Source organism: Podarcis vaucheri (genome assembly GCF_965113315.1).
Source record: "Podarcis vaucheri genome assembly, chromosome: 5".
Lineage (NCBI taxonomy): Eukaryota > Metazoa > Chordata > Lepidosauria > Squamata > Lacertidae > Podarcis > Podarcis vaucheri.
In genome coordinates this window covers 64,127,639-64,146,126 of record NC_138763.1, presented here as the reverse complement: position 1 = coordinate 64,146,126, position 18,488 = coordinate 64,127,639, and the positions used below count along the sequence as shown (strand labels likewise).

The 18,488-nt window shown below is 42.7% G+C and overlaps 1 protein-coding gene across 2 annotated transcripts in view; it reads right to left on the bottom strand.

Moving 5' to 3' along the window:
- Window positions 1-18,488, bottom strand: part of ADGRA1 (adhesion G protein-coupled receptor A1) — a 322,886-nt gene that overhangs the window by 40,711 nt on the left and 263,687 nt on the right. For both annotated transcript variants that reach the window (XM_082225336.1, XM_082225337.1), the window contains one exon: window positions 332-477. In XM_082225336.1, coding sequence (XP_082081462.1) covers window positions 332-477 — 146 coding nt within the window. The remainder of the gene's footprint in view (window positions 1-331; window positions 478-18,488) is intronic.

Sequence of the window (18,488 nt, the reverse complement as noted above, 5' to 3'; positions counted from 1 at the left end):
TGCTCACACAGATATATGCCTGAACTGCACATTTCTGCTTATTTCAAACAATATGATATAAGACACATTGCTTTTATGCAGCAAGAATAATGTGGCTGTAGGTATAACAGATACATGCCTGAAGTCATCTCATGACCAGATGGACTACACAGAAAGAGGATATATTCTACATATTTGGTGCAAGTTTTGAAAAAATAACAACATATCAAGGTTTGGAAATATTTCCACAATTTCCAGAGATACAGGAAACATTGCATGTTTAGGTTTGATCTGAAGGATTCAAAGCTTAAAGCTGTGGAGTGTATCTTACAGCACTTATAATGATCCATACCTGAGCAATGGCTGCTTTGGATAAGAAGGCTGGTCACTGTTTTGGGCGGTCTGAGGCTTTTTCGTGACTTGCTTATAAATATTCCTTGCAGTCACTCCAATCCACAGCATTGTAGAGAGTGTAGAATAATGCAATACTATGCCAACCTACAATGAAACAGTGTCAGTTAAGAAGAATCAACAAATGGATGCAAAAATAAGACATCATTCTGTTGCACATATATATATATACAAGCATGCTGGAACATTTGCAAAGCGAAATGATTTTGTGGTAGCTTTAATAACTTATTTGCTTTCCCCTGATTCATAATTGCCCACACCTGAGAAAATAAGTAAGGTTTTTTTATCAAACAGAACACACAAAATGAGCAAAGTTTCATTAGCCGTTTTCTTATGGAGAAGGGCAAGTAAAAGCTCAGCTTGGGACACTTTTTAAAAATTATATAATTATTACTTCATTGGAGCTTTCCCAGCTTAACAGTCAGATAAAGTTTCAGAGGTCACATGCAACCCATGCTGATGGCTCGTAAATGACATCTCTTTCTGCATATGCAACCTGCACAGGCCCTTTTCTTGCTGTGTTATATCGCAGAAAAAAGGAAAGGTTGGGTGGACACAGGAGATAACGCTCCCCCAGGACCCTGTGGATATACCCACGAGAGGGCTATCCCCTTTTGTGGAGGATAATAGATTTTACAACTCAGAAACATGACTGTGAAAACTACTCCCTTCATGGGCACAGTTCATGTTTGAATTTAAGCCTCTTGAATTAAACTTGAATTGATTCGCTAAGCTTTGCTGGCAAGCAGATAATGGACCTGCTACTGTTTTGCTAATTATGCTGCATGTAATGCAAATTAAATGTATAGGGTCAATGAAAAAGCAAGCTCCTTCTGTAGTTTTATACTATTAACATTCAATTTAGCCTGCTGGAAAGATTGGAGTGGCACATCCTCAATCTTTCCCAGGCCTACACAGCAACAAATTACCAACTAGAACTGTTGGTCTGGTACATGGCCTTTGTTGCCCAGTTCACTGACTCTTCTCCACGTCCACCAGGGTGGAAAAAAATCAATGATATATATTTTTAGTTCTTAAAAACTAGATGTTGTTATTTAAATCATATTTTGGAATATTTCAGCCCCATAAAATGCCTTCAAAATAGTATTTTTTATAATTTATACTTATTCAGAGATATACAGAAATACATTCCCCTTGCAAAGTATCTTTTTATAATATACTAGTGTAAAAAAAAAGGCAGAAAGGAGAAAAGACAAGCTTAAAGAAACAGAAAGTAAGAGAAAGAGTGAAAAAAGATTAGAGAAAGATAAAGCAGAATAAAAAGACTTCTAGCTCTCTGTCACGCAGCTAAATATAGTAGTCACACCTTAAGATCCAACCATTCTATCTTCTATAAACCAGTATTATTTCAGTCTTCAAATCCAGATTTTACAAGTTCATTTTCTCTTTTACGCAGAAAGTCCACAGGAAATTTCCAATCCTTAATAAATGCCAGTAATGATTGTTCTCTAATTAAGCACTTTAACTTTGCAATCTCACCAAAAATAATCTGAGTTAATATATCTGAATGAAAGAGTAACACGCAAGAGTCTACAACACTCATGACTTTATCAAACATACTGAGTTAAAGTCTGGTTTTCTATGTAAAAGAATGAATAGGAGGCAGGGGGACATGACTTTTGAATGTGAAACTGGCACAAAAATAAGGCTGGTCCAAAATAGTTCCCTCTCAAATTTTGCCACCACTTCTGCAGAGTCACTTTGGGGATTTTCAGACATGTGTGGTAGAGCCAGAGGAAACTTGCCAGCCACTGAAAACCACATTTCTTCCTTTTTTTTCACCCAGAGGGCCCATTTACCATGATGCTACATCATCATGTAATATCATGGCAAGTTACCATTTGGGTTAAAAAAAAGTTAATAAAAATAGTGGTTGGTAGCAACTGCCAGGCAAAGCAATTACAGGAGCAGGACCACTGCTGTGAAAATAAGGTGAGATGGGAAACATTTCGGCGGATTAATTAATTAATAATAATTGTGGAAATTTCTGTAGCAAGTATGTTGAAGACTGTAGGTGACTCAAAAAAACACAACATAGTAAATATGGTTATAAAGCCACACAGTCAGTTACAGACGAACCTGCTGGTTGCAGGTTAGTGGCTCACCTGTGGCCACCGGGACCACATAACACCGGTCCTGAGAGATCTGCATTGGCTCCCAGTACGTTTCCGAGCACAATTCAAAGTGTTGGTGCTGACCCTTAAAGCCCTAAATGGCCTCGGTCCTGTATACCTGAAGAAGTGTCTCCACCCCCATCGTTCAGCCCGGACACTGAAATCCAGTGCCGAGGGCCTTCTGGCGGTTCCCTCATTGCGAGAAGTGAAGTTACAGGGAACCAGACAGAGGGCCTTCTCGGTAGTGGCACCCACCCTGTGGAACGCCCTCCCTTCAGATGTGAAGGAAATAAGCAGCTATCCTATCTTTAAAAGACACCTGAAGGCAGCACTGTTCAGGGAAGTTTTTAATATTTAATGCTGTACTGGTTTTAACACTTGATTGGGAGCTACCCAGAGTGGCTGGGGAAACTCAGCCAGATGGGTGGGGTATAAATAAATTGTTGTTGTTGTTGTTGTTATTTTAGGCCAGCATCTTGTTCTCAGAGTGCCCAACCAGATGGAAAGCACGCAAGCCCTGAGCACAGCAGCATTCTCATCTCCTGTGGCTTCCAGCAACTGGCATTCAGAAGCATACTTTCTCCAGTGGTACCCCACCTGGAGAACTGTGTCCAATTCTGGGCACCAAAGTCTAGGAATCTGTGCAGATGAGGGCAACCAAGATGATAAAGGGTCTGGAAACCAAACCTTATGAGGCATGGTTGAGAGATATGGGTATGTTTATCCTGCATTTTTTTTTTTAAAAAAAGACTGAAATATGATAGTGACATGATATCCATCTTCAAATATCTCAAGCTTGTTTTCTCCTGCTCCAGAAGGTAGGCCCCAAACCAATGGATTCAAATTACAAGAAAGGAGATTCCCACTAAACATCAGGAAGAACTTTTTGGTAGAGCTGTTTGACAGGGGAATGGACTCCATTAGAAGGTGGTGTATTCTCCTTCATTGAGGTTTTCAAACAGAGGCTGGACGGACACCTCTCAGAGAGTCTTTAGCTGTGACTTTGGCATTGCAGGGGGTTGGACTAGATGTCCCCTGGAGTCCCTTCTGAGTATACAGTTCTACAGTTCTATTAGTCTAACAATGGAGGTAGCACATCAGTAACCAATCCCTCTATTATACAAATCTATAGATTAAAAAAAAGCTTCCCCATCCAAAATAGCAAACAGCATTAAACATTGTCAGTAGGAGGAAGTGCAAACCCCTAAAAGCTGCCAGTGTTAAAAATAATAAAACAGCTAAAATCCACCAAAAAAAATATTGGGGGGGGGAGGGAACGTCTTCACCTGATGAATTCCCCCCTTAAATTTCAATAGATGTGAATTCAGGCAGCGCGGGGGGGGGGGGTCCTTAACTTGACAATTGCTCCTGTAAGCAGATATAAATTATATTGTACAAAACGCAATGTAAGCAGCACGATCAGATATTTTGGAATATGCTGCTGGGTAGTAAAAAGGGTCTATGTAGCTGGCAAATGGATACACTTTAATTGCAAATATATGAATTATAAAGCCAGAAACTTGATTTGAGCCACTGATTTAAACTGGCACATTTCCTCGGTGAATTAAATTGCCTTGTTTTAAATCCTACTATCTCTGACTCCCACTTGTTCAGAGTCTGGTGAAGGAGGGGAAAGCACGAGATAAGCCAGTAAGGTTTTATGAAGAAATGGCAGGCAGAGCACTGATCAGAAGAGAAAGCTTCCAACAAGTAACAAAGACAAAAAGAGAGCAGCTGTGCAGCAGGGGAGCTGTCCAGAAGGCAGCTAAAACTAGGAACAAGCCTAGTTGCAACAGTCACTTCCAGGAAGCAGCTGGAGGATTAATGCACACAACCTAGCTGGCCTACCTTGATGTCCTAAATTCTGATTTTTAGAGTGGTATGGTTCAAAAACATATGTAACTTTGAAAAGTATTGAGGAAGAGCTCAAGAACACAAATCTATAATATGGACTTGCTAGCATTCTGTTAAGTTTTCTCCTTTTGGGAGGGAAGGGGTACGAGGCAGATATTTTGTTAGAGATCAGCACAAAGTTCATACACTGGGTCAGCTTATTCATAGTAGCCCCGTTCCCTCCCCATGGCAAAACACAGGGAATTTCCATGGTGGGAAAAGAAACGGAAAGAAATGAAAGAGAATAATACTGTACTGTCAGCTGGTATATGTTCCTAACTTGTGGCTAATGCTACCTAGAGTTATTTGATGTACAGCCTGCAGCAAGAACAGAATCACGTGTGGCAGTGAAAGCTCTACGATGGGTCTAGTCAGTGATGCTCTTTTGAAAGAGGGAAGCTGACATTGGTTAGGACAAATACTTCATTCCCTGTGTTATGTTTCCAAGGGGTTGCTTGGGAGCAAGCATATCTCCCTACTTGGCTGTGAAGTCTTGGCTTTGCTGCCAAAATAAACTTTATCTGTCCGGAGCGCCACTCTCCCGTGGCTGACTCAATCACTGGCAGAATCCGTGAGTGGGCGGTTCCTAAACTTTCCCCAGCAAAGCAGCTTCTTGACGCCCAATCTGCGCCTCCCCTCTCTGAGCGAATGCTTTCTGCACAAAGAGAGCGTGGGCAGCAGAGGACCCCTTCCCTCCCCGTTTCTCCCAGGCAAGGAGTCCTGGGACCGCCTCGCCACTTCCGACTCCTGCACCTCCTCTCCACTGGAGCCGCGTTTACTCTCCTCCGTTGAAGAGGAGCTACTTCCCACGATCCCTGGAGGCTCTCTATAATCCATTTGGCTTTTGCTCTCTCCCTCCTGCACTGATGGCAGTTCCCTGCCACCCTGCCACAGGGTGTCCATTGGAATAAGGGTAGGAAGAATCTGGCCCTCCACATCTCCCATCATCCCTGATCATTTGGTGATGCTGACTGGGTCTGGTGAAAGTTCTGGAGGCCCAGAGGCCCTCCAGCCCTCCATAAGACAATACATGGATCCTATAAAAGTGCCATAACAAAACAAATGTTTGTTACCGCCTATATTGGATAGGCCTTCCATTAAGAATACAGTCTTCAGGAAAATCCCCTTAATCCTGAATGCCTACAAGGAAGACTAGACATTTAGAATTACTGGTAATGGCCACTAGCTTAGAAAACTTTTAAAAAAAGAAATAGAATAAACACAGAGGTTAAATTGCCATGCTAGCTAAACAGGGCTTCCAGGTTCAGAGACAGATTGCTGGGGACAAACAACGAGGAAGAGTTATTATTGCTTTTCTGCCTTATGGCTTCCAAAAAGTATATAGCTTCTGTGGAAAGCAGAACTCTAGACAAGATAGGTGGACAGATCTAGCAATGCTCCTATGTTCATTCTACCTATTAAAGCATGCAAACATATGGCTATTGTCTGCTTTCATGTTTAACAAACAAATGAACAAGTTTCTCCTACCCAACCTCTCATCTCCAAGGATACCTCAAGACTGCTCACAGATATGATCCAAATTCAATTTGAAACTTACAATACATACCATTGAAACAGCATTACTGAAACCTAACCCATAAAATATGACTTTAATCACACATGTCTCCAAAGGCCAATATAGTATCAATTCTAACTTCTTCTTTTTAAGGACAAGCTATTTGCTGATGTCTAGTACTGCAACACATCAAGCTCTTTTGAAATAAGAAAAAAAGCCTATGGGGTAGACAGTGTGTCTAGCTGTCAGAGTTGGGTTGAAATTAGTTTAACCAGGAGATTGCCTACAGTGCCTGTACTGTACTACTTGCAAAAACAAGCCAAAGCTTATAGATATGGAGCTTGATGCTTGAGTCAACCTCACCATTCAGCTATCATGGATAGTGAGTGTATATGCTAAGTTTGCCTTTGTGCTTTTTCCTGCCTCTCCCACTGTTGCCTTTTCCCAATCTGTATGGTATGTAAGGAAACTGTGTACTGCCAGGTATCAGTTTTTCACTCGCTGCAAAATGAAGTGGTGGTCGGATATTTTGCTTGTTCTGCATTAGTGCACAGTTCTGCTGTTAGTTTTATGCAATTGCACAATTCTCATGGGACTTTAATCGTACGAAACAATCTGTAGAGAAGAATTTTCCACAAGGGTGGCAGATAAACTACTGCAAGAACAAAAAAAACAAAAAATAAAAAATATGCCAGTGGCCTGTTCAAAATGAGGTGATTCATTGCTATAGTCCTGTTCTGTTTGGGAGCGATTTGAAAAACAGAAGATGGTTAAGCCCCAGTGCAGAGCAAACCATTGCAAATTAAAACCGCGATCCAGCAGAGATAAAAGTGTCAGGCAGACAAGCCCAATGGCATGTGCAGCCTCAGACCATTGGCTCGTCTAGCTTGGTATTGCCTTCAGTGACTGGCAGCTGCTTTCTGGAGTTTCAGAAAGAAGTCTTTCCTAGCCATGCCTGGAGATACTTGGGATCAGACCTGGCAATGTCTGAATGCAAAGCAGTGGCTGGACCACTGTGCTACAGCCCTTCCCAATATATTTCCCTATGTGAAGTCTTGTTGTTTAATAAATCATCACAGAAAGCTAGTGGATATAATACAGTATGAGTAATCAAGTGGTAGAGCTTTCCCAATAGCATACCGCTTTGGGCTATATAGGTGAAGGGATTCCACAACATGGTCCTCCACAAAAAATAAGCTCCTTACATGTAGGAAACCTACATGTGATTACAAGTATCCAGTCTGCTTTCCTCCTTAACAGTTTGTTTTTGAAGAGTGATGATAGGAGTGCAAGACTTAATTTGACCCAGGACTCAGGGCTTATCCACACTTAGCTTTCCCCCCACTCTTTTCAGGCACAGGTCTATGCTTAAAAACCCCATGTCCAGGCATGTCCAAAACCTGCTCTTTAGTGCTCAGTGGGAGCAAATGTCATAGAATCATAGAATCATAGAATCATAGAGTTGGAAGAGACCACAAGGGCCATCGAGTCCAACCCCCTGCCAAGCAGGAAACACCATCAGAGCACTCCTGACATATGGTTGTCAAGCCTCTGCTTAAAGACCTCCAAAGTAGGAGACTCCACCACACTCCTTGGCAGCAAATTCCACTGTCGAACAGCTCTTACTGTCAGGAAGTTCTTCCTAATGTTTAGGTGGAATCTTCTTTCTTGTAGTTTGGATCCATTGCTCCGTGTCCGCTTCTCTGGAGCAGCAGAAAACAACCTTTCTCCCTCCTCTATGTGACATCCTTTTATATATTTGAACATGACTATCATATCACCCCTTAACCTCCTCTTCTCCAGGCTAAACATGCCCAGCTCCCTTAGCCGTTCCTCATAAGGCATCGTTTCCAGGCCTTTGACCATTTTGGTTGCCCTCCTCTGGACACGTTCCAGTTTGTCAGTGTCCTTCTTGAATTGTGGTGCCCAGAACTGGACACAGTACTCCAGGTGTGGTCTGACCAGAGCAGAATACAGTGGCACTATTACTTCCCTTGATCTAGATGCTATACTCCTATTGATGCAGCCCAGAATTGCATTGGCTTTTTTAGCTGCCGCGTCACACTGTTGGCTCATGTCAAGTTTGTGGTCAACCAAGACTCCTAGATCCTTTTCACATGTACTGCTCTCAAGCCAGGTGTCACCCATCTTGTATTTGTGCCTCTCATTTTTTTTGCCCAAGTGCAATACTTTACATTTCTCCCTGTTAAAATTCATCTTGTTTGTTTTTGCCCAGTTCTGTAATCTGTCAAGGTCGTTTTGAAGTGTGATCCTGTCCTCTGGGGTGTTAGCCACCCCTCCCAGTTTGGTGTCATCTGCAAATTTGATCAGGATGCCCTTGAGTCCATCATCCAAGTCGTTGATAAAGATGTTGAATAAGACCGGGCCCAAGACAGAACCCTGTGGCACCCCACTAGTCACTCTTCTCCAGGATGAAGAGGAACCATTGATGAGCACCCTTTGGGTTCGGTCAGTCAGCCAGTTACAAATCCACTGAGTGGTAGCATAGTCAAGACCGCATTTTACCAGCTTCTTTACAAGAATATCATGGGGCACCTTGTCAAATGCCTTGCTGAAATCAAGGTAGGCTACATCCACTGCGTTCCCTTCATCTACCAGGCTTGTAATTCTGTCAAAAAACGAGATCAGGTTAGTCTGACATGACTTATTTTTCAGAAATCCATGCTGACTATTGGTGATCACAGCATTCCTTTCTAGGTGCTCACAGACTGTTTGCTTAATGATCTGCTCCAGAATCTTCCCTGCTATTGATGTCAGACTGACTGGGCGGTAATTATTTGGGTCCTCTCTTTTCCCCTTTTTGAAAATAGGGACAACATTTGCCCTCCTCCAGTCTGCCGGGACTTCTCCTGTTCTCCAGGAATTCTCAAAGATGACTGCCAGTGGTTCTGAGATCACATCTGCCAGTTCTTTTAATACTCTTGGATGCAGTTCATCTGGCCCTGGAGACTTGAATACATCTAAACTAGCCAAATATTCTTGTACTATCTCCTTAGTTATTCTGGGCTGTGTTTCCTTTGCTGAATCATTTGCTCCAAATTCTTCAGGTCGGGCATTGTTTTCTTTATCGGAGAAGACTGAGGCAAAGAAGGCATTGAGGAGTTCAGCCCTTTCTGTGTCCCCTGTTTGCATTTCACCATCTTCTCCTCTGAGTGACCCCACTGTTTCTTCGTTCTTCCTTTTGCTACGAACATACCCATAAAAGCCTTTTTTGTTGCTTTTAACCTCTCTAGCAAGCCTGAGTTCATTCTGTGCTTTAGCTTTTCTGACTTTGTGTCTACACGTGCTGGCTATTTGTTTGAATTCCTCTTTGGTGGTTTCCCTCCTTTTCCATTTTTTGTACACATCCTTTTTTAATCTTAATTCAGTTAAAAGTTCTTTAGATAGCCACCCTGGCTTCTTTAGGCACCTTCCATGTTTCCGTCTCATTGGTATTGCCTGACGTTGTGCTTTTACTATCTCCCTCTTAACAAACTCCCAGCCATCATGAACTCCCTTTCCTTTTAGTATTGCTGTCCATGGGATCTCACCCAGCACTTCCCTAAGTTTTATGAAGTCGGCTTTCTTAAAGTCAAGAAATTGAGTCCTAGTATGCTTGGCTGCTCCTTTCCGCTGTATAGTAAACTTCAGAAGAGCATGATCACTCGCGCCTAATGATCCTTCCACTTCTACCCCACTAACCAGGTCATCAACATTGGTTAGGACCAGATCTAAAATGGCTGTTCCTCTTGTTGCTTCTCCCACTTTCTGGACAATGAAGTTGTCTGCAAGGCCACTGAGGAATCTGTTTGACCTTATGCTCTTGGCTGAGTTTGACGTCCAACAAATATCCGGGTAATTGAAGTCCCCCATTACTACTATCTCCCTTCCTTTTTGCATGCTTGGCCATCTGTTCCAGGAAGGCATCATCTATGTCCTCCGTTTGGCTTGGGGATCTATAGTAAACTCCCACAATGAGGTCTCTGTTATTCTTCTCTCCCTTAATTTTGACCCAAATGCTCTCACTTTGGCTTTGAGGTTCTAAATCTTGGATCTCTTCACAGGTATACACATCCCTGACATATAACGCCACTCCTCCTCCTTTCTTGTCTGGTCTGTTTCTCTGAAATAGATTGTATCCCCCCATTATTACATTCCAATCGTGAGACTTATCCCACCAGGTTTCAGTGATGCCTATTATGTCATATTTAGTTTGCTGTACCAAGAGCTCAAGCTCATCTTGTTTATTTCCCATGCTTTGCGCATTAGTGTACAGACATTGAAGTCCATTAATCATTCCCCCGTGTCTCTTATTTAAGGATTTTTTCCTCCCACCACTAGGTCCGCGTGCTGTTTGCTCCATTTGGTCTATGACATTTGGATGATCATCTTCATTAATTGATAGACTCCTACCTTCAGGAGCACTGTCTCCCTCCCCCACATTAGTCAGTTTAAAGCCCTCCTGATGAGGTTTTTGAGATTTTTGGCAAAAACATTTCTCCCAACCGTTGTGAGGTGCAGCCCATCACTTGCCAGAAGTCCATCTTCAAGAAACTGCAGTCCGTGATCTAAGAATCCAAACCGTTCCTGTTTACACCATTTGCGAAGCCAGCTGTTCACTTCCACTATTTTCCCCTCTCTCCCTGGGCCACGTCGTTCAACTGGGAGGACAGACGAGATGACAATTTGTGCATTTAGTTGCTTCAATTTCCTGCCGAGAGCCTCGTAGTCTCTTTTGATCTTCTGGAGGCTATTGCTTGCAGTGTCATTGGTTCCCACATGAACCAAGAGGAAGGGGTATTTGTCAGTGGGTTTTATGATTCCTTGCAGTCATTCAGTTACATCTTGGATCTTAGCCCCGGGTAGACAGCACACTTCCCGAGACATCTTGTCAGGCCCACAGATCACTGCTTCTGTTCCCCTCAGTAGGGAATCCCCTATCACCACTACACGCCTCCTCTTGGGTTTGGTCGGGGTTCTTCCGTGAGCTGTCCGTTCCAAGGTTGCCTGCACATTCCCTGAGGACTGACTTTGCTGCTCGTCTTCATATACCTGATCGGCTGTAATGAGGGAGAGATCCTCAAATGGAGTCTGCTCTTCGTCTTCCATGCTAGGGGAGAGGACCTCAAAGCGATTGTGTATTTCTAAACAATCAGAGTGAACCCTGGGCCTCCTTCTTCTTTGAGTCACGTTTCTCCATATATCTGGCTCCTGTGTTGGTGAACTATCCTCCTTCTCAGGGGAGTCCCCTGTCTCCTCCTTGGTGGGGACGGTGTGCTCTGTTGCTTCCAAGAAGAGCTCCAGCTCTCTAATCTCTAATTGAGTTTTTCCATGGATTAACACAGACATGAAGCCTTAAAGCGTGGACTCTGCCTGGAAAGAGTGGAGGGAAGTTAAGTGTGGATAAAAGCGCTCAGTCCTAATAGGAGACTGGCGCTTCCAAATTCAGTAGCAGTAGTAAGTCCGAAAGGACTTAACCATGAATGGAAACTGTAGTTTTCAATCCAGTAATAGCACCAGCTCCAGAAAACATAAAGGGTTAAGGTGGACAGGCATACCCATGAGTATCTGAGGAATACAGGACTTATTTCAGTTCAGTCAGATTTTATACCTCCAAATCTATCTGCGATTCCAGAGAACATCTTTTATTTACTTATTTATTAACTTACTAGTAACTTCTCACACTACAGTGAAGGGAAGAGAAGAGGGGAAAATAATGTATCTGATAATTCATCAATCTAACATAACACTTATGGAAAAACAAAAAACACACCTGCCCTATATCGTTAACTATACTTAAATAATAAACAAAGAATGCATGCGCACACTAATTAGCAGATAAACAATTATTTTTCCCCTTTAGCCTCCCCAAAACAGCCAAAAGTCAGCTGTTTCAAATCCATGCTGGGTGGGTCTTGCATCCATCTCCAGGGATGTTCAGGCATCTTTCTTCTCCCTTCAACACTGAGCAGTAGCAAGGCAAAGCAGGAAAATGATAGCTAAAGTTTTGCCTGCTTTGCAGTTGGTCTTGCTACTGCTGCCCTCCTGCTGGTGGAGGTGGAGTTGCAGCACAGAAGGAGTACTGCCTGGAAATTTATCTTTCCACCTTGTGTCAAGGCCAGCAGAGGCTTCAATGTTTCTGAGCACATGTAGGTTGCCTTTCCTTGAGTACAGTGGTACCTCGGTTTATGAACAGCCCTGTTAACGAACTATTTGGTTTACGAATTCCAGAAAACTCAGAAGTAGTGTCCCGGTTTGCAAACTTCACCTCGGTCCACGAATGGAAGCTGAACAGTGGAAGGGCACCGGCAGTGGGAGGCCTCATTAGGGAAAGTGTGCCTCCGTTAAAGAACGGATTTGGTTTAAGAACGGACTTCAGGAACGGATTAAGTTTGTAAACCGAGGTACCACTGTACTGAATGGGTTCAAGTAAGAATAGCTATCTGAACTTTAGGAACAGGGGAGAAAAAAGATTTATAATCCAGGTTTAAAGTGCATGGCTGCTTTAACACTGATGTGATGCTTGCAGGAAGTCTCAGTGGGTTGAGCTGTTGTACAAATAATGTGTGAGAGATTAAAGTAAGTTCCCTTTTGTTAGGTCATGGCAGGCAGATCTGTGTGGGCCTGGAGTGCTGAAGTGTCTGAAATCTGAACATAGCACATGTACCAACATGTGATAAGCAAGCACAATACACACCCTAGTAAAGTCAACAGCAAATCTCCCATTGGTTCTACCACCATGTGTTTTAAAAGAAAGTTATGAGAAGCAGCATTATTTGTGCATGCCTTTTAAATCTGTTCACCATCTTCAGAGACAGCTTAAGGACTATGTGATGTGGCAGTTGCTATGGTAATGACTGGTTTCATTATTGATTACCCAAATAAAAACTTGTGTAAACCTACATAACATGCTGGCATGTAATGCTCCCTTGGGGAACCTTAAGTTGTACTTCTTTTCCTTAGTCATTTTTTTTCTCCCTTTCTCTTTCCCTTTCCCTCTCTGCATTTCTATTTCAGGGTTTTCTTTGGCTATGAAAAATCTGTGTGAACACAATGGTAGTGAAGTATCCACATTTTCTTCTGCAGATCAACACATACATTTCACGAGGACCTTTCATCTTTCCCCCAGCTATTTCTCTACTTCCTGGGAATTTTTTTATTTTCTCAGTACTAAGTTGCTATTGCAAGGTAGATGAAGTTTCACCTACAGTAAGAACTTCCATTCCAGTTGCAGGTGCTGTATGGCTGCATGAATGTCACAGGCAGCTATTGGCCAGTGCCCATGCCGTTTCTACTGTTCCGTGACACACTCTCTCTGTCCATGCCTGTATCACTTTCTTAAAGTTTCTTAAAAACTTATTTTTTATATACCCAGAATATGAAGAGTATATGCCCAGGGTATATGTCCAGGATATGAAGAGAGCTTCCCAAAGTACTACTTGAGAAGGAGTATTTATCTTGCCTTTTAAAATTGAATACAAGACAAAAATGATGAACACCACCAAATGTAGCCTCTGTTGTAAAACTCTGCCCTGCTATTTTGCCAGCTTAAAAAAATATATTTAATTTTGTGCCATGTGTTCTTCTTGCTATTTTTTTTTTAAGTGGGTATATGAAGCTATGTTAGTCATGTGACTGCACATTCAAAACTCAAGGATCAGATTTTGGCATTTAGTTGCAACTGCCTGAAAATCTGTGTTTGTTGTGACTGGGTGCAAAAATCTCATCTGTGCTCAGTTCAGCATGAACAGTCAGAGCAGTCACATAAGCAGCTTAGCCTGTGGCAGAGCCGTTTAAAGTCAGCATAGGCTTTTGAAAAAAGGAAAGGAAAGGAAAAGTGACTGCCACAGAACCATATGTTGGCCAAGGAGCAAAACCTGGCCATGATTCTTCTTGAATCTGGTTCATTGAACCTCCCCCCCCCCCAATTTGGGGAAAAAAATCAATTTTTCATTAGCATATTAATGCAGTTACTTGCAATCTGTAAGGTAACCCACTGGACCCTGATTTCAAAGGCTTTTGTGCCCTTGTAACTGCCTAGTTGTAGCTGCCTAAAAACTACCCTGCTATCCCTCCTTGCAAAACCACAGATAAAGAGAACGACGATTAGATTTGCCCCTAATTAACATACACCAGTGTATGTATTAATAGATATATATCTCTGAATAGTGAAAAGAAATATGTCAGATAATAACATTCAACGTTTCGCCAATATCAAGGCTTTGCATTTTCTACATTAGTAGATAAGCCTGTGATATTTTAGCACACTATCTTACAAAGACAGGAGACTTGCCATATATGTCTCAGTTTAAGGTCACAGCAAGCAAATGCCAATGGTTAAGGGAACTGTAGAACACTAATTTGCATGTTTATAAGTGGGAAGAGAGATGAAAGTAACCTGTGTTGACTATGGCTCATCATAGGCTAATGTACCAGATTATTTATCTTGGGTTGTATTAAACTAAATTCTACTCAAAGTAGACCCAGTGAAATTAATGAACTTAAGGCAGTCATGCTATTTGATTTCAATGGGTCTATTCTGAGTAAGGCTAGCATTGGATTCAACCCCTATTATTTATTTGTTCAATTTATTAGTTGTCTTTTATCGGTCATTATCCCAGGGCGGTATACAACACTAAAAACAACACACTGAATAAAACCACTTAAACATTAAATCAGCACATAAAAAACCTAATCTTATACAGCTGAACCACAGCAATACATCTGATCGTGAACCACATCAAAGGTGGCCATTATGATTGTAACAACTGCTGTGGAATCTCCCTGCTGAGTACTGTGAGGAAAGCCTTTGACCATGTAGTTATCAACAGATTACTCACTGACAGGGTCTATCCTGAGTCCCAACATGGTTTCAGAGCTCAGAGGTCAACAGTCAACATGATTTTCTCACTGCACCAGATGCAGGAGAAATGCAGGCAGCAGAGACACCCCTTGTACATTGCCTTCATAGACCTGATGAAGGCCTTTGACCCTGTCAGCAGAAAATGACTCCTTATACTGCTCAACAAGAAAGGATGCCCATCTAAGCTCAACAAGATGATTGTGTCCCTCCATGAGAACATGCATGGCACTGTCCAGTATTCATCCTCAGAAGCTTTCCCTATAAAGAGCAGTGTGAAACAGGGCTGTGTTCTTGCTCTAACTCTTCTTTTCCCTGTTGGTCTCCTATGCCTTCAGCTCAACAGAAGCCAGTGTGTACTTCCATTCAAGGCGTGACGGGGGGGGGGGGAGGTCTGTTCAACCTGACACGTCTCTACACCAAGACAAAGGTGTGGCAGGTTCTTATCCAAGATATGTTGTCTGCAGATGATGCAGCCCTTGACAGCACACTCTGAGGAAGCTCTACAGAGACTCATCAGCTGTCTTGTCCAAGACTGCAAGAAGTGCAGCCTGATGAAGCTCAACATCCTGGTTCATCATGTCACCAGCAATCCATACATCAGCATTGGTGACCACGTGCTTGAGGTGGTAGAGCATTTTGACTACCTGGGCTCCATCATAACCAGCAACCTTGCCATCAACACTGAGTTGGACAAGCATCTTGGCAAGGCAGCTATGGCAATGGCTCACTTTCCCAAAAGGGTTAAGGAGTGTGGGATGCTAATGACCAATATCAAGATGAAGGTCCATCAGGCTTGTGTGTTGAGTATGCTGCTTTATGGAAGTGAGTCATGGACGATTTACACCTGCCAGAAGCAACACCTCAATGCCTTCCAAATGTATAATCAGGATGATTTGGGGTATCACATGGCAGGACAGAGTCTCAAACAAAGATGTGCTCTTGCAAGCCCATATTCCCAGCATGCTAACACTTCTGTCTTAACAACACCCATGCTGACCTAGTCATGTCCACAGAATGGAAGATGGCAAGATCCCCAAGGACGAGGTATTGGAAGCTGCCGTCAAGCACCAGGCCTGTTGACAGACCAACTCTGCATTACAAAGATGTCTGCAAATGTGACATGAAGGCTGGCAACATTAACCTCAACGTATGGGAATCCCTTGCAGGTGACTGCAGTGCCTGGAGACAGACAGGCAGGTCGTGTATCCCCAGCAGTAACCAAGAGAGGAATGACTGCTGCGAGGAGTGCAGAAAGAATAAATGCCATGGTGCATTTGCAGCAGCAAAACTAGAAACCTCCATCTGTTTCACCCACAATAAAAGATGTCTCTCCCTTCTTGGTCTCTACAGCCACAGCAGGCACTGAAACTCTCCAATGGTTTGACTTTACCACTGCTCCATTGTCTCCTGAGACAGGCGGATGCCAGCAACCACTTTCTTCACTTCCCTACTGCACACAGATATATCTCATCACATATATGCACTGAAAAACACCTTTATATTTATATATAAAACACACCCTATATTCTATAGTAACATTTTAATTGGGGTGGGAAATCTGTATCAGTCCAAAGCCTGCGTTCCCTTTAAAGTTTAAAAAAGTTGTCTTCAGAATTAATGTATGCATAACATTGTGTGTTAGCATTATAGTTATATAGACTTGTATCATAGATAAATGAGAGCTCATTCACTTCACACTCTCACTATCAGTGGGCTAGATCTGAAGACAACTGCCTATTTGACAAAAGGACACACATTTCAGAAATTAAAAGGGGGCAACCTGAAACCGTTATATAGTACTGGGATATGACATTATTAAATATTTCTACTGAAGTACAGTGGTGCCCCGCAAGACGAATGCCTCGCAAGACGAAAAACTCGCTAGACGAAAGGGTTTTCCGTTTTTGCGTTGCTTCGCTAGACGAATTTCCCTATGGGCTTGCTTCGCAAGATGAAAACGTATTGCGAGTTTGTTCGCTTTTTTCTTAAAGCCGCTTGAAGAGGTGCAGTTGCAACGGACCGTGCTTCGCAAGACGAAAAACATCGCAAGACGAAAAGACTCGCGGAACGAATTCTTTTCGTCTTGCGAGGCACCACTGTACATTCTGCAGCAAAACAAGCAATGTTTGCTGGAGAAGATTCCAGATAAACGATCACATTACTAAGTGGTCATGGCAACCGCCCTAGACATGCCCTGGTTGATAAAGGATGATGTTCAGGCCCAATTCAAGACCCATCTCTGTCGCCAGTGTCTGATATGTAGAAGGCAAGACTGAGTGCTATGTACCTTTCCAAACTCCCCAGAAAGTCCCTTATCACACCTCTGATCATCTTAGTGAGGCTGTCATCCAAAACTTAAACTATAGTATATAGACGTCCAAGTTACAAATAAAAAAACCTCACACAGCCCTGCCCATATCTTCAACCACATTATTTTCAATGTAAACAGCCCTGCACCAGCCTGGAGCTGCCACACTGCTCTAGCCAGACAGCATCACCTGAGGCTCAGTTGCAGAAGGAGTCTGCGTTACTCTGTTAGCTTCTTTTGCCTGTACTGAATCTACTTTTCATTTTCACCGAGAGAGGGATAAAAACTTGCCTCTATCTTCTTTTGCTGTATCATGCATGACTTTATAAATCAGTTATTGTGTCCTGTTCCCTTGGTGTGGGTGGGTAGGTGTGGGTGGGTGTATATAAACGCCCCCCTTAAATTCCCACCAAAGCTTTAGTCTTTCCTCACAGGGAGATGCTTCAGCCCCCTGATCTGCACCTGAAGCTGGGCAGTCAGAATTGTACAATATACTTCAAATGTCCCCAGACCATATCTAGTACATTACTAAGCAATCTCTTCCTAGGGCTCCCTAGCCAGGGCTTTGCCTTTTCCACAGCTGTTGGAGAGATGCTCCCTCAGGGTTCATGACGCAATGTGTGTCCCAGCTTTCTTTTCTAATTGCTTCCTGCTTCTTCCACAGCCATAGTCCTCCCACAGATAGCCACAAAGCACTTGCAATTTTTGCATAGTACATTTCTTTACCACCACACTCTTGCCTGGCAGGAGCAAAATGAATCAGTGAGTAGGGAACACTGAATTCAGTGTGATTTAGGCCAGGTACACACCACATACATTTAAAGCACACACACACCGATCATAGAAACTACAGTTTGTCAAGTGCTGGGAATTATAGCTTTGTGGGGGGTAAACCATTTCTGTGTGTGTGTGCTTTAAATGTATAATGTGTACACAGCCTTGCTCTTGGGATTTTAATGTTTTCCTAGGGCTTAGGGTTGCAGTTTAAGAGACTGAGCTGCAACACAGGAAGCCTCTGATGTTAACTTTTGTCTCTGCCAGGAAGCCACTAGGTAGCTTCACGAGTTACACACTCTTGCATCCAACCTGAAAAACCACCTGCAACATGGACCTGATAATATTGACCTCATGCAAAGGGTTACTGAGAACTTTATTGACAAGTGTCTAGCAATGCAATCCTATGCATGCCCCACCCTCCATTGGGGCCTACTCCCTTGTAAATGCATTTAGGATTTATTTATTTTTTAAAATATTAATGGCATACTGATTTTTAGGGGGGGGATCATCTCCAAGTGGTTTGCAAGCCACCTATCGAACAAGTAATGAAATACAACCATAAAAACCACAAAAATCCAAACAATATTTCCAAAAATTCCAAATAAA